General features: G+C 38.3%; 1 protein-coding gene across 1 annotated transcript; it reads right to left on the reverse strand.

The window, feature by feature from the left end:
• Positions 1-2795: 2795 nt before the first annotated feature.
• On the reverse strand, positions 2796-13496 carry fgf8b (fibroblast growth factor 8b). The gene is made up of 5 exons (XM_088343174.1): positions 13397-13496; positions 13162-13198; positions 11936-12116; positions 7187-7293; positions 2796-3990 (listed from the first exon to the last, which is right to left on the reverse strand). Exons 1-5 carry the CDS (start codon positions 13453-13455, stop codon positions 3706-3708), a joined length of 669 nt encoding a protein of 222 aa, XP_088199300.1. The 5' UTR covers positions 13456-13496; the 3' UTR covers positions 2796-3705.
• Positions 13497-14134: the final 638 nt, after the last annotated feature.

Below are 14134 nucleotides of genomic sequence, written 5' to 3' on the forward strand. Positions count from 1 at the left end.
GACTCTGACTTCCGTCTGTCCTGCCTTTTCACCCGTTTTCCATCCGTCCGTTACTGATTTCCCCGTTTGTCTCCGGCTACGACCCGTTTTTTGACCCCGACAACGTTTTGATCTCCCAACCCGGCTATCGACTCGTTTTTTGAGCCCGACCCTATTTTGTTCTCCTGTCCCGGCTACTACTCTACTATCTCCCGCTCCGGAAGATCACTTCCGCATTCGGAACACGTTCCGATTTTGTGAGCAGCTTGTTTCCCGCATCCAGCAAGCACCGGATTGCGGCCTTTCCTCTATATTTCAATAAACTTGTGGTTAACGTTACGCATCTGGGTCCAAATTCCGTTCTGGTCGTGACAGTGTAAGCGTTCATAGGATTCCCAAACAATCCCGGGAGAAAAGCAGGAAGTGAAATTCTTTAGTGGTTTTAATATACGCTCTACAATAAATATCAATTTCTTGTCATTTACATTTTTACAGTAAAATATATTCAATGATGTTGAACAAAATGACCTTGAGGGATTTAGAATGTCACAGATAGCTGCCGGGTTTAGCTTCATTGTACTTTAAACATTCTCAGTCACCAAAATAGTTACGTTTTCTTCGATCCGTCCAATTGATTTAATGAGAAAATGGTTGCTTCTAACTGAGTTATCTTCTAATGCAATTATTAGACAGTCATTTTTACAGAAAAGCCACAGCATACACTGTCAAAGAAACAATTGAGTAAAAATTCCTTTTTAAACAACCGTTTTGGGGTTTAAAAATAATGGCCCAACTTTTTGGGGTTTTTAAAACAGTGAATCAGTTCTTTTGGGGATGTTTTGTACAATAAAACAAATATATGTGTGATCTTCTAATAAACCAACACATTAGCTATTTAAAACAAATGACACATTTTTTTGCTGCATTTTAACAAAGTACTTTTTCGTGAAACATTTTGAGCAAAGTGAACCGATTTTTGGAGGTTGTTAAAGGGAAATTACACATTTCGGGGGTTTATTTTATACAAAACACCTCATTTTTGAGACACTTTTTATTGAAAAGTTAGGGGTTGTTTTCTACACAGCATCCAATTTTTTTGTGTGTTATTATGAAGACATTTGACTAATTTGAAAGGTTCTATAAATCTAAATGGCACATTTCAGGAGCTTTTTTTTAATAAAAACTAAAAAAACAAAAATTTCAATTCAGAGACATTTTCTATTTCGAAAAATGACCCAATTTTTTGGGTTGTTTCGTACTCTAGGACCCCATTTTTCTGGTTATTATTAACAAACGTGACCAATTTTGTGGAGGCTCGTTAAAACTAAATGATGCATTTTTGGGGAGCTTGTTTTAAACATAATGAGCGAGTTTGATGGAATATTTAAGAAAATTTACTTATTTTGGAAGTCTAGCACAAAGAGGGCCAAATTTTGGGGTCATTATAAAGGAACTAATTTATGGGTGTTCCTTTGAAAATAAATGACACAATTTATGGTAATTTTGGGGTTTTAAATTACCTAATTTGAAAGTTTTTTTAAATTACCGTATTTTCCGCACTATAAGGCGCACCTAAAAGTCTTAATTTTTTTCGAAAGCTGACCATGCGCCTTATAATACAGTGCGCCTTATTTATGGATCAATATTAAATCGCAAAGTCTTCCAACTAACTTGCAGCCGCCGACTAGATTTCCCCCCGAACGCCAAGTAGTCCGCGGTGTATGCTGGGATTTATTTACCGGCGTTTCATTGGCTAACCAATGTGTCAATCATCATTTGAATCAATCACTATTGGCTAAAGTTATTCGGAGGTCAAGGGGCGGATCCTTTTTATCATTTACAGGCTGGCATAGGCTTAAGCTGTAAAACAAAGCCTGCAATTGGCCGAAAAAGATGTGTCAATCATCAGTTGAATCGATCACTATTGGCTAAAGTTATTCGGAGGTCAAGGGGCGGATCCTTTTTATCATTTACAGGCTGGCATTGGCTGATGCAGCAAAACAAAGCCTGCAATTGGCCGAAAAAGATGAATCCGTATAGCACATTGATGACGGCATACAGAAAGCATTTTTTTACTATTCTGTATTTGTAAATATTTTATTCTCCTGGATTTACTAAACTCACGCATATAAGAGGACCATGGCTGCACATTATTATTGAACACAACGACTTCGGTGAGCTACTTCGGCTATATATTTTCCCTGTATCTTGTTTCAGACAGAACTCGATGTTTCTGTGATAAGCGGTGCAGATAATGGATGGAATGGAGTGTCTATTTTTAAATTAAACTCAATTCCAAGTGTTTATTGTCATATGCAAAGTAAAGTTGCGAGCGAAAATAGAAACTTAGGAAGGGTTGGCATTTCTTGAATCCCAAGACTTTAACCTGGAACGATGCATTTGAGTGACATCGTACGGACACCGCATCCGCACATGTTCTCGACACGTATTTGCGTCTTTGCAAGCTTCGGGAATGTTAAGGGGGTAATAAGTTTGACCGAACCATCTGACTGTTTTGTCGACGTTCCCATTGTAGCGCCTTATAATCCGGTGCATCTTATGTATGTCAAATATAGGACCGAAAACTATTTTTTCGAGGTGTGCCCTATAACCCAGTGCGCCTTATAGTGCGGAAAATACGGTAAATAAAGGGAGGGTTGTTTAAATCATTTAACAGTTATTTGTGGTTGGTGTTCTATTTAAAAATTACCCAGTTGTGGATGATTTTCCTTTGAAGGGACAGTGTGTACTAATTGACCACTAGATGTGCCTGTATGGTGTAGTTCAACAGAAAATGAGAGCTAAAATGCACAACGAAGAAAAAAAACTATGAACACTTAAAGTGACCAAAACCATTTTACTTTTCATTTTTTGCCCAGACTTTTTATGATATTTGAGTAACCGTAGCAGCAAGATGGTGGACAAATATATCAGCTCTCCCTAGGTGAGGCTATGAAAATAAATACAAGTATTTTTAAAACATGTTTATATGATGGTTCGTGTATTTTTGCTCATAATTGAAATCAACAGTGCTTATTTTAAATGATTGATTTTTAACCACCGGGGGATGCTAAACAATATACACAGTCCCTTTAAATGAAAACACAATTTTACAGGTTGATTTGTACAAAATTGCCCAATTTTAGAGTCATTTTAGAAGCAACCTATTTTTTTTTGAAAATAAATGACATTGCTGTGGCTGTCGTTTTGAACATAGTGTCCCAATTTCTGGAGGTTGTTTTAACCCTGTAAGACACAGATAAAGAAAAAAATGATTTTTTGAACTACTGAGAAGGTTTTAAAGGAAAGCTTTGGAGAAAAACAGAAATATTTGCAAAAAAAATCTTTTTAGTGAAATTTTATGAAATTTGTTATTAAATTTACTCCAAGGTAACAAAGTGTTCTTGCTCTGCCAAAGTTTTGCAGATAGTGAAAAATCTGCACCTTTTACAGCGCTGACCCTTACAGGTTTAAATAAAAGTATATCCATTTTTATAATGATGATGTGCAAAACAACCCCAGTTGCGACAACTACTCCGAGTAGTGGATCGACCTCTCTTCGAAATTGGGTTGTTTCTGACCCAACTGTTTTTTCCAGCATAGAAAGATGTAAGGAGTCTACAAAATGATTGATAAAGTGGCAGGTGATTTCCTAGCTCCCCCGCAGCCCCGTTTTCTGTCTCTCCATGCGGTCTGTCCATGATGGTTTGTGCACATTGTCGGCCTTCAACGTTGCACGGAGCGCTGCTGATGTTTAGTCCGCTTGCTCAAAGGAAGAACGGAGAGCGGCAGTACATCAAATGGTCTCCTCTCGCTCAGCAAGTGGCCCCTAGGTAGCCGCTTCATGAAATGGGCCTCTCGCTGGTGCTGTTTGGTCTTGGAGGCTTTCCTGGGGCGGCCCTTGCGCGTGAAAGCCATGTACCAGCCCTCGTATTTGGCGTTCTGGAGCGCTGTGTAGTTATTTTCCAGAACAATCTCAGTGAAGATACAGTCTTTGCCTCTTCCCTTCTTCTGTTGGGGGGAGGAGAATGGAGAAGAGGTACATGATGTTGAGTACCACAAATTGTAAAAATGTATAGTAAACAGTACGTTACAAAAGTTAGTACACTCCTCACATTTCTGCAGAGATTTCATCATTATGTTAAATTGAACAACACTGAAGAAATGTCGGGGGCAGCACGGCGGCGCAGTGGTTAGCGCGTGTGTGGCACAGTTCTAAAGTCATGAGATCGAACCTCCTGTGTGGAGTTTGCATGTTCTCCCCGTGCTTGCGTGGGTTTCCTCTGGGCATCCTCCCACATTCAAAAAACATGCATGTCAGGTTAATTGGCCAGTCCAAATCGTCCCTAGGTGTGAATGAGTGAGCTAATTGTCTGTCCCTGTGTGCCCGGCGACTGGCTGGCAACCAGTTCAGGATGTCCCCTGCCCACTACCCGAGGATGGCTGGGATGGGCTCCAGGCTCCAGGACCCACGTGACTCTACTGAGGATAAGCGGTGCAGATAATGGATGGATGGATGGATGAAGAAATGTCACTTTGACACAATGAAAGGTAATCTGTGTAAATCTTACAGTCGATGTGTATAAGTTAATTTATTTTTTCCCTCAATAAAACTCAAAATATAGCCAATAGTAGCTAAACCCCTGGTAACAAAAGTGAGTACACCCTGAAGTAAAAGTAAATATTTTGTGTGGCCAACATGATTTTGTAGAACCACCTTAATCCTCCTTGCCATAGATTTTACCAGGGCCTCATAAATTGCCACTGGAATGCTCTTCAACTCCTTTGGCACAACATGGCTGAGCTGGGGGATATTTGGGATGTTGTACTTCTCCACCTTCCGCTTGAGGATGCCCCAATGATGTTCTACCTGGGTTTAGATCAGAAGACATGCTTGGCCTGTCAATCCCCTTTAACCTTAGCCCCTTTAGAAAAGCCTTGGTCATCTTAGAGGTGTATTCGGGGTCATTGTCAGGCATGAACATTGCTCTCTGACCTAGTTTCTGGAGGGAGGGGATCATTCCTGGCTCCAGTATTTCACAGTACATGCTTGAGTTCATGTTTTCCTCAATGAAATGCAACTTGACAACTACAGTTGCACTCTTGCTGCCCCAAACCATGACACTCCAAACACCACGCTTGACTTAAAGTACGGCACAAACATGTTTGTACTTCTCACCTGGTTGTTGCCACACATGCTTTTCACGATCTGGGCCAAATAAATTAATCTGTGTTTTATCAGACCAAAGGATATCCTTCCAGTAAGCCATGGCCTTTGTTTACGTACTTATTTTTATTGTGTCAAAGCGATGTTTCTTTAGTGATGTTCTATTAAATATAACAAAATATTTGCAGAAAAGTGAGGACCGTACTTACTTGAAATACTGTAAGTTCTAATCAAGGTGCAACAACATGGGTAAGCCTGAAGGTATTCCCAAATTTTTAAACATGCAAAATGTGAGGAAATATTATTTAGTTTTGCATAAAATCTCTACATATTTCATCGTTATATTACAATTATGTTCTGAGATGATTAATTTTGAAGGAAACATTTCTTGTGATTCTGAATTATGACTTTTTTGGGTGGTCAGGACTCAAAATTGACCCATTAACAACGGTTATTTGGTGCCTACCACAACATAACAACTTGGCAACTCAGATCTCCAAGGCGTACTCCGATTTATTTAATCTTTCCTTTCCTTTGCTTTGTGAAACCGAAACAGTTTGTCTTTCCTTGAATTAACAGACGATCACAGATGAGCGGGTTTTTTTTAGTTTGGCTATGCCACAAAGTCTCTTCCCCCAGGATGGATAAAAACAAAAGGGTACCACATACATAAATCCAAAAGCTAAACTCTCATATTGCTACACAAGGAGAGTTCCCGCTTTATCAATGTATAGTGAACATTTTTAAAATGTTTGTCTAGACCAGAGGTTTCCAATCCTTTCAAGTGGCGAGCTATTTTTTTGTTAAAGGGCACCCAGTTTAAAATGTGTTTCTAAAAAAGGACAAACTATCTTGTAATTGCTATGTTGTTACTATGCTATCAACAGGCTAATTATTGGAAGTAGGGTTAAATAAACTCAGTCAACCAATAAAAAATCAGGAGCTTATACCTTAGTTTTGAACTCTAACTCTAGCCCCAACCTTATTTGGGAACCCTAAAACAGGTTTAAAACCTTAGCTTGCATCACAAACCCTCGCGCTTAACCCTACCCCTACACCTAACTCTAGCTGTAACCCTAGCCCCAACACTGTTTTAAACCATAACCCTAGCTCTTAACCTATTTTGAAACCCTACATTCAGTTTAGAATCCTAATATAGAGCTCAAACCCTAGTTCCTTACCCTAGACCTACATCTAACGCTGTTGTAACCCTAGCCCCGAGCCTATTTCAGAACTCTAAATTAAGTTTATTACTCAAATAAGAAGTCTAAATATTAGTTTTCTACACTAGCCCCAATCCTATTTTGGAACCATAAAGTAAGTGTAAAACCCTTATTTGGACCCCAAACGCTAGCTCCTAGCTCCTGACCCTAACCCAACACCTAGCATAAGAAACATGGCAACAATTATAAGTATTTAGTAGCACTTCACCCAGAATTTTTCAAACACACCACTGGATATCTATCTTCAGAACAGGTCCTCAGGGGGTAGCCTGTTTCCCACGGGCACCATGTTTGTGACCCCTGGTCTAAAGTCTAGTATCACATATTTGCATTGTCTACAAAGTGGCCATCTACCAACTGTCTTTTACTCCATCTATCTTAGTTTCAAAGCTCTTTTCTCTCTTCTACTGTAGGACTGGAATCTATAGGTGATACATGGATGATGTTTTTTAGTTTGTCCTTGCCTTCATGTAGGTTTCATATGAGGATATGGTGGTCTGTGGTCTTCAGCCCTATGAGACATTTTTTTATTTAGGGCTATACAAATAAATGTGACTTGACTTTTCCCTTTTGTTTTTGACTATCGTTCAGATGTGGCGCATGACTAAGTGTTTGGAACGTCCCAGCATTTCGTTATGTCTCCAGCTTCAAATACCTGCTTGCCGCCCATCAGTGATTTCCCAACAGCTGCTCTCTTAAACATTTCCTCCCTACGCCTTTATTGAAAAAAAAATTGGAATCTGAGTCACGCACAAACCATTTAAACAGGAGGATTATTTTCATCGCCAAATGCTTTGCGGCATTCTGTGCTGTTCACCTTTCCGATAAGCTTCCCTCGCTTATTCATGCAAATGTAGTAGCCGCTCTTCACTCCTCGGATCCGCACTCGACTCCCAAAAGAGTCCGTCTCCACTTCCAGCTTGGCTGCATAAACAAACACAAACACGATAATAAGGAGACTGGGGCGTTTTTATGTCATGTTGTTAAGCGGAGATTTGAAAACACACTGATCTCGGAACTGCAAATAGCTGAGTAAAAATGTTGCTGTGACCCACTTCAAATGAGGCTACCAGAAAAGAGGCACCCCATTTGTAGGCGTGTGTCAAGGCTGGACAGAGATACCCCAAAAACATGACACAGTTGATCGCAGAGATGGTGGAAAATATTTTTTGCCCATCCAACTATTCTACTTGCCTTCGCCATCTCCTGGCTTGTGTCATCATTGCAGCCTCAGTCAAGTTCCTCGTGTGTCCCAGTCAAGTAAATGCATTTCTTAGACACGCTCCAATAAACTCTTCTTTTTTCATCTTTTTGGGGGTTTCAGTTGGTGTTTGGACTGTATTTGAAAATGGCCTTTTCTTATTTTCATAATTTTCTTGCTATATTAGCAAAACAAACTGCACTGACGAGCATAAGGTCACTCTCCACCTCCCAACCCCTTTTCCTCCTACCTCATGAGTTGCGTGTCCCGAACAGCTTTGCTAAATGTAAGATAAAAAACGATAGGCACGGTGGAAAAAAATGATGAATGCTCTTTGACCTCAGTAGACCATTCCTAACTTATATTTAACTAAAAAAATTGTACTTTCAAGTATTTTAGGACACCTCAAACGACACCCCCCACCTTTAAAGTCATAAGTTAAAATGTTGACGCTTAATTTCAGCTTTCAGTATCAGTCACCGATTATGTCCCGTGTTCTTCTAGAGCTGGGCAAAATTTGGCCCGTGGGCCACATGCATCCAGTTAGGCTTTTTCATTCGGCCTGCCCAACTAATATAATATCTATATATAAAATGGTCAAAAAGTACGACTGACCAAAAAGTGTAATGTCCCCAATGTCCCTTAGTGTGTTTTCTCCACAAATAAGAAATATGTTTTTTTTAAAAAGCACTAAATTATTCTTCTGCAACTCAATAGGTTTTCCCACCCCTGTTCTAGAGGCAGCCAAAACCAACAACAACAAAAAAAGGTTTTCACCACATACATTTTGTGCACTGTTGGATTTCAACCACTGAGTATAAGTTAAAACAATGCAATGACTCTTAAAAGCACAGTAAAACGTGATGCCATCATTTAAAATTGTCATGTTTAAAGAGTAATAAACGGGTGAATTTGGAGAAATATTTATATTTCAGACAGCAAAATCACAAATCTAGACTAACACTGTAAATGTTAATGCATCTGCACTCATGACTGCTAATTTAGAACAATAGAAAAAATAACACTTAGTGTCAAAGCCTTGGAGCATACCAGGTCATTGTAAATATTGAAAAGATGTTAATTTACCACTCATAAAACATTTTCTGATCTTACTTTAAAATTGATGCAATTGGTGAAACCCCGTATTTAATAAACAATTTAACTATTTAAAAACATGAGCTTTAATAACACTTCAAAGTGTGTGTGTTTTTTAAAGCTGCTAGATGGGTAGATATTCAACCCTATGGAGTTTTAAAGCAACATCAATTCAGTGCAAAAGGTGACACTTTAACAAGTGTTTAATTTAATTATCACTCTATTTTTAGTTTTGTCTTCAGCTTTTTTTGTTGTGTGGACACAGCAATATTCAAAACATTTTTTATTTTTGACTTCGTTTTTTGCTCTTTCAACTCATGCTCACCATAGGGTCTTCCACTCTACAGGAAACCAAGATTCAAGAACATTTCAAAAAGTGTCCCCGATTTTGTAGCATGTTTGTACAGAAAGTCCCTCAAAACTTGCCTACATACTTCTTTAATACAGAAGTATATTTCATTGCTATTTTTTTCTTTTATATATACCGTATTTTCCCGACCACAAGGCTCAACTGAAAATTTTAAATTGTGAGTGCCCCTTATCATCCGGTGCACCTTATATAGTTACAAGTAAATGATACTGTATACTGTAAATGTTCTGCCTTTGAGAAATATATAGAGTGGTCTTTATGTTTTGTTTTTGGTACGCAGATGAGAAGTACAGAACTTGGGCGGCAAGTCAGACGCCAAATTTCAAGCGCTTGTTGCAAACTCTCTTTTGTTTTTACTTGGGACAATAATTGTTGAGATAAAAAGTATTTTGATTACTTGAATGAAGATTTTTGTTTATGGCAACTTTTTGTACAATATTACATGCTTGTGTTTGAATTGTTGTCAGCATGTTTTAGCTTAGCTGTTTGGCTAGCAAAAAAGTGGATACTTCAGAGTTAATACAGTACAGTAAACATCTTTGCATGAATTAATTTATTTTAATGGTGAAACGAGATATCATGATGTTTATTTATGTTCAATAAAATGTATTTTTAAATTTGAATTTAAGTAATTATGTTAATGCAACCCCAGCTCTTACTGTGGATTTATTTCCATGTGCCTTATAGTGCAAAAAATAAGGTAATTTTATACTCATGGGGTAGTACATGATAATATATTTAACAAGCACAATCGCTCGGGCTTAGTGTTACCGGGCTTGCCAGATCAGGGTAGTGCCGGGTATTCTACTTGAGCAACGTTGTTGGAGCCATGGTTTGTTAAAAAAAGCACCAGGGAGCCACTAGGAAGTGCAAAAGAAGTATGCCTGCATGCAGCTCCAGAGTGGCTTGTACAGGAAAGCAGATGTTTATCGATTTCGTTGGTATATATTGGTGGTGCTTTGACACAAAATCTAGCTAAAGACACTCCCAGAAGCCTAAAATACTATTGTGTAAATTTTCACAAAAATCGGTCCAGCTGTTTCGGAGCCTATACGCCACATATCAACATAAACACACACACTTAAATCGGGATTTATATTATAGTCTAGTTAGATGATTAATTTTTTTCGATTAAACTGTAAAAATAACAGTACAGTAATCCATAGCTAAAACATGGTTTACTTTTCACGGTTTTGCAACTTCACGAATTGGCATTGTGTGTGATCACTGAAAAAGAGGGATATTATTTGGCTGACTGGAATTATTATTTTCTCAGTTTATAAAATAAAAGAACCATGGAATGTAGTAAAAATAATTTTGTTCCACTTGCTGATCAATTTTGCTCATTTCAAGTCTTACTTTTGCTATTTTTCTAAAAATAAAACACATAAATAACACCATGTTATTACTATGTTATGTATTACTGTCTTTTGGTTATTACAGGGTAACAGGGCTTCAGTCAACTACTAAACTTCATTCGATCAAATTTTCTATAAAAAATAACGATGACCCTGAGATATATTTTCAGAACCAGTCTGCGGCCTACTCAGGTGGTCTAATGGGGCTACCTGGTGCCTGGGAGTACCACATTGGACCCCCCCCCTGGGTGAAAGATGAAGTTGACAAAAAATAAATATTCTGTATTGCCTCCTGAGCCGCAACAACCACAGATAATAAGAAAACTTTATACCAGCCTTGTCCATCGTACGGCCCCAGGGCCGGACCAGGCCCATTGGATGATTTAACTCTGCCCTCCATAAATTTCTGAGTATGTCAAGAAAAAAAGCAGGTCTCTGGCCATTTCAAAGTTATGCTTTTTTTGAAAATACAAATCAAATGCTACCTCCTAACGGCAGAGGACAGTAAAGCTGTGAATGAGCTGAATTCTAGTCTGGTTTCTTGCCAAACAGAATAATGTGCAGTGTTTTCTCAGCTTTTGGCAGGTCCAGCCTAGTAGTTTGATCTAATATTATTGCCCGTTCACTATACTAAAACTCTTATTTTTTATTCTTCTTTATTTATTTCAAAGCAGTATGAAAATTGAGGCCAGCATATTTATATCCATAGCTCCCACTTGAGTTTGTTTATGTTTGTGATGTTTGTGGTGAGTTGGTTCATATGTAAAACTGCATTTACTGAACTATTGAATTAAACAAATTGTAAAAGCCCCAGTTTATAATATTCCACCACTAGATGGCACTGTATTGTGTAATGGAAACGAGAACCAGTGCCATGGAGCAAAGCGTAGCAGCAACTTGCCAGACAAACATGGCTTTGAACTTAGGTAGGGATTCTACTATGTAAAACAAATACAAATTTCTTGAAGAATTAATATTGGTATCATAGTTCATTTATTTTTGTTAGTATTCAAATCAATGTAGCTTTGTACCACTATGAGACACTATAACACACTGTCCCTTTATACGACACATTCAATGCCAAAGATGAAAATATTATTTTCATTGTGAATAATTGTGTTGTCCTTCTAATCTGTGATTATAATTTGTCCGGTAGGCAACAAATGTAGTCTGAATGATGAAGCATACTACTGAAACTCGAAACAAAATATTTAGCGTTGAGATTTATCTTTACGGCCCACCTGAGAAAAGAAAGCCTGTATGCGGCCCCCGGGCCAAACTGGGTTTGTCATGCCTGCTATAGGCAACCTGATCATTTAAGATTTATAAAACAAACCTAATTAAGAAAAATGCCTTAGGTTAGATGATGATATAAGATTTTCAAGACATCAGAACATGAAACCAGTGTCAGGAATTTATATCATTTGAGACATTTTTGACGGAGGGTGTGCCTCAAGATCTTTCAATAAAACAGAACGAAATCTCTACGGATATTTGTGTTTCGCTGCTAAGATGTCTCTAACGCGTGTTGCGATATATTACCGTGCGCTGCTCCGTCGTCGCCGTTGGCGTTGATCCTCTTGTTGGACAGAACCTGGACGTGTTTTCCGCTGGTTCGGCTGTAAAGTTGGTAGGTTCGAGTCAAGCGGCGGCTCATCCGGTCCGAAAGCCGACTCTGCTCGGTGACATGGTGCTTGAAATTAGGAGGAGACTGCACTGTGTTCTGCAGGACAACAGCAAGCACACGCGTTGGTTCCAATTTTTTTTTTTCCACAAACGCCAAATTATTCGCTTGATTTTGCGGGCCTTTGCGGCTCCTTTAATGGAACGGTTCTGGGACCCTCGGGGATGACAATTCCCCTGATCGTTATTTTCCTTTACCAGCAGTGATCTTTCACCCCCTCCCGGACTCCCGCGCCACATATGTTTTAACAATCACCTGTCAAAGTGGGATCTTGCCACTTTTTCAAGATGTTTGAATTGTTGCCAGTTTTTGCCTTCTAATATAACGTTTTCATTATTATTGGAGCCAAATGCATACGTGCAATGTGCTCAGGTGTTACCTGTGGGAGTGATCAGCGTGTTTAATTCTAGTTTATCAGATCAGTTTCTTCCCCATCACCACCCTCAAAAATCTGTTGTTTTGAAAAATTGGTATTGTGTAGAAAAAAATGTATTTTTCGACTTAATTTTGTTGCTGCTAAATGTTATTGTACTTCTTTTCATCGACTACTTTATTATATAAATGTCCTTGACCCATCTTTTTAAATTTGTTGTATGTTACAATGACAATAAATGCCATTCTATTCTATTCTATTCTATTCTTACGATGCACTATTTTATTGCACTTTTATTGTAACTTAAGCTAGCCTTCAAGCAATACCCTGCAAATAATTTGCCTTTTTATGCTGCCATTCTTTTGTATCTTAATTTCTCTCTAAAATCTGTATAACAAGTTGATTCTGCATGTTTAATTTTGTTGCAAACAATGTCCACAACGTTGTCACCACTGACAATAAAGAAAAATGTAATTCTAATACTGTGTGTGTTCTTATTTTTTATTTGACATGATTTTAGGCCACGCTCCAAGCACGAGCCTAAAAATATTTGCCCAATTAATTGTGACATTCTTTTGTTTTGTTTTCTTTTTATTATTTTAAGTCTTTGTGACGTTCCGACAATGTTTACGATGTTGTTATCACAAACCAATGACAATAAATACAATTCCAATTCGAATAAAAAGTGTTGCGGAAGTGAAATTTGGTTACCTGTGCGTAAAAGCAAAGCGCTGTGAACTGCAGTAACCTGAGAAAAAGAAAGATAGTAAATGAATGAATGAAGAAATGAATGAATGAATGAATGAATGAATGGATAAATAAATAGATAAATCATAAATACATAGATAAATCGATAAACGGATAAAAAAAACGAATAAATAAATACATAAATAGATAAAGAGATGCATCAATAAATAGATAAAAAGATAAATTCTGGTACACTTACAGATAACCAAACCTCGATGTTCTCAGCCTCATTTTGTAGTAATTCAAATATTGATTCATGAATACTCCGCTAATTCGCCGTTGTCGGGCCTAGAAAAAAATATCCCCCACCCTCTGCTTCCAAGTCCTCTCAGCTTCAAACGAAACTCGTTTGCTGGATATATATAAGTCCAAAACTCATCAGTGCTTGCAGGTAAAAGTCCGTGGTTCCATGTCGTTCAAATCAGTTGAAACAGTGACAATCCAAAATAAAATTAAAAAAATCCGGCACGAGCGGAGATCTTCACATGACAGCTGTGGTAAATCGTGTTAGACAGGTTGTCAAAAAAGTAAATGGAATGATAGTGCAGTCCTCATTAATTCGTTGTGACAGTTCTGTGGAGCGTGAACCATTACGCACGGAACTTGACGCGCCACAATTACGCGCAGGGAAGATTACAATAACTAAATCATCATCAAATTCTCCGTGTATGTAGCTCAGATTATAATAATACAAAAGCAAAAATAAACCTGTCTTCACGCACGTTTCCAGCCGAGCAGTGGCATGCGCCCCCCTCCAACATTTAAATAGCAAAACTTGCAGGCAAGTCCTCGGTTCAAGCAGGCGGGGCCTTCAAGCTGGAGCGCATCTGAAACCGAACACTTGTTTCAATTCTTCTCATGCAACTTCTTCTCTGCACTGAAAGTGAGGTGCAAACCGGACCTCGTGTATTTCTCATGGGGTGCCGTCTGGGTTCTA

The sequence above is a fragment of the Urocampus carinirostris genome, chromosome 8 (genome assembly GCF_059441175.1).
Source record: "Urocampus carinirostris isolate Australia breed hairy pipefish chromosome 8, RoL_Ucar_1.0, whole genome shotgun sequence".
In the NCBI taxonomy this organism is placed as follows: Eukaryota; Metazoa; Chordata; class Actinopteri; order Syngnathiformes; family Syngnathidae; genus Urocampus; species Urocampus carinirostris.

Coding starts and splice junctions, on each gene's coding strand:
- fgf8b (XM_088343174.1), bottom strand. CDS start 13,455: ATGAATCAATATTTGAATTACTACAAAATGAGGCTGAGAACATCGAGG. Junction 13,199..13,396: donor ACATCGAGGTTTGGTTATCT/GTAAGTGTACCA, acceptor TCTTTTTCTCAG/GTTACTGCAGTTCACAGCGC. Junction 7,294..11,935: donor CGACGACGGAGCAGCGCACG/GTAATATATCGC, acceptor TTGTTTATGCAG/CCAAGCTGGAAGTGGAGACG.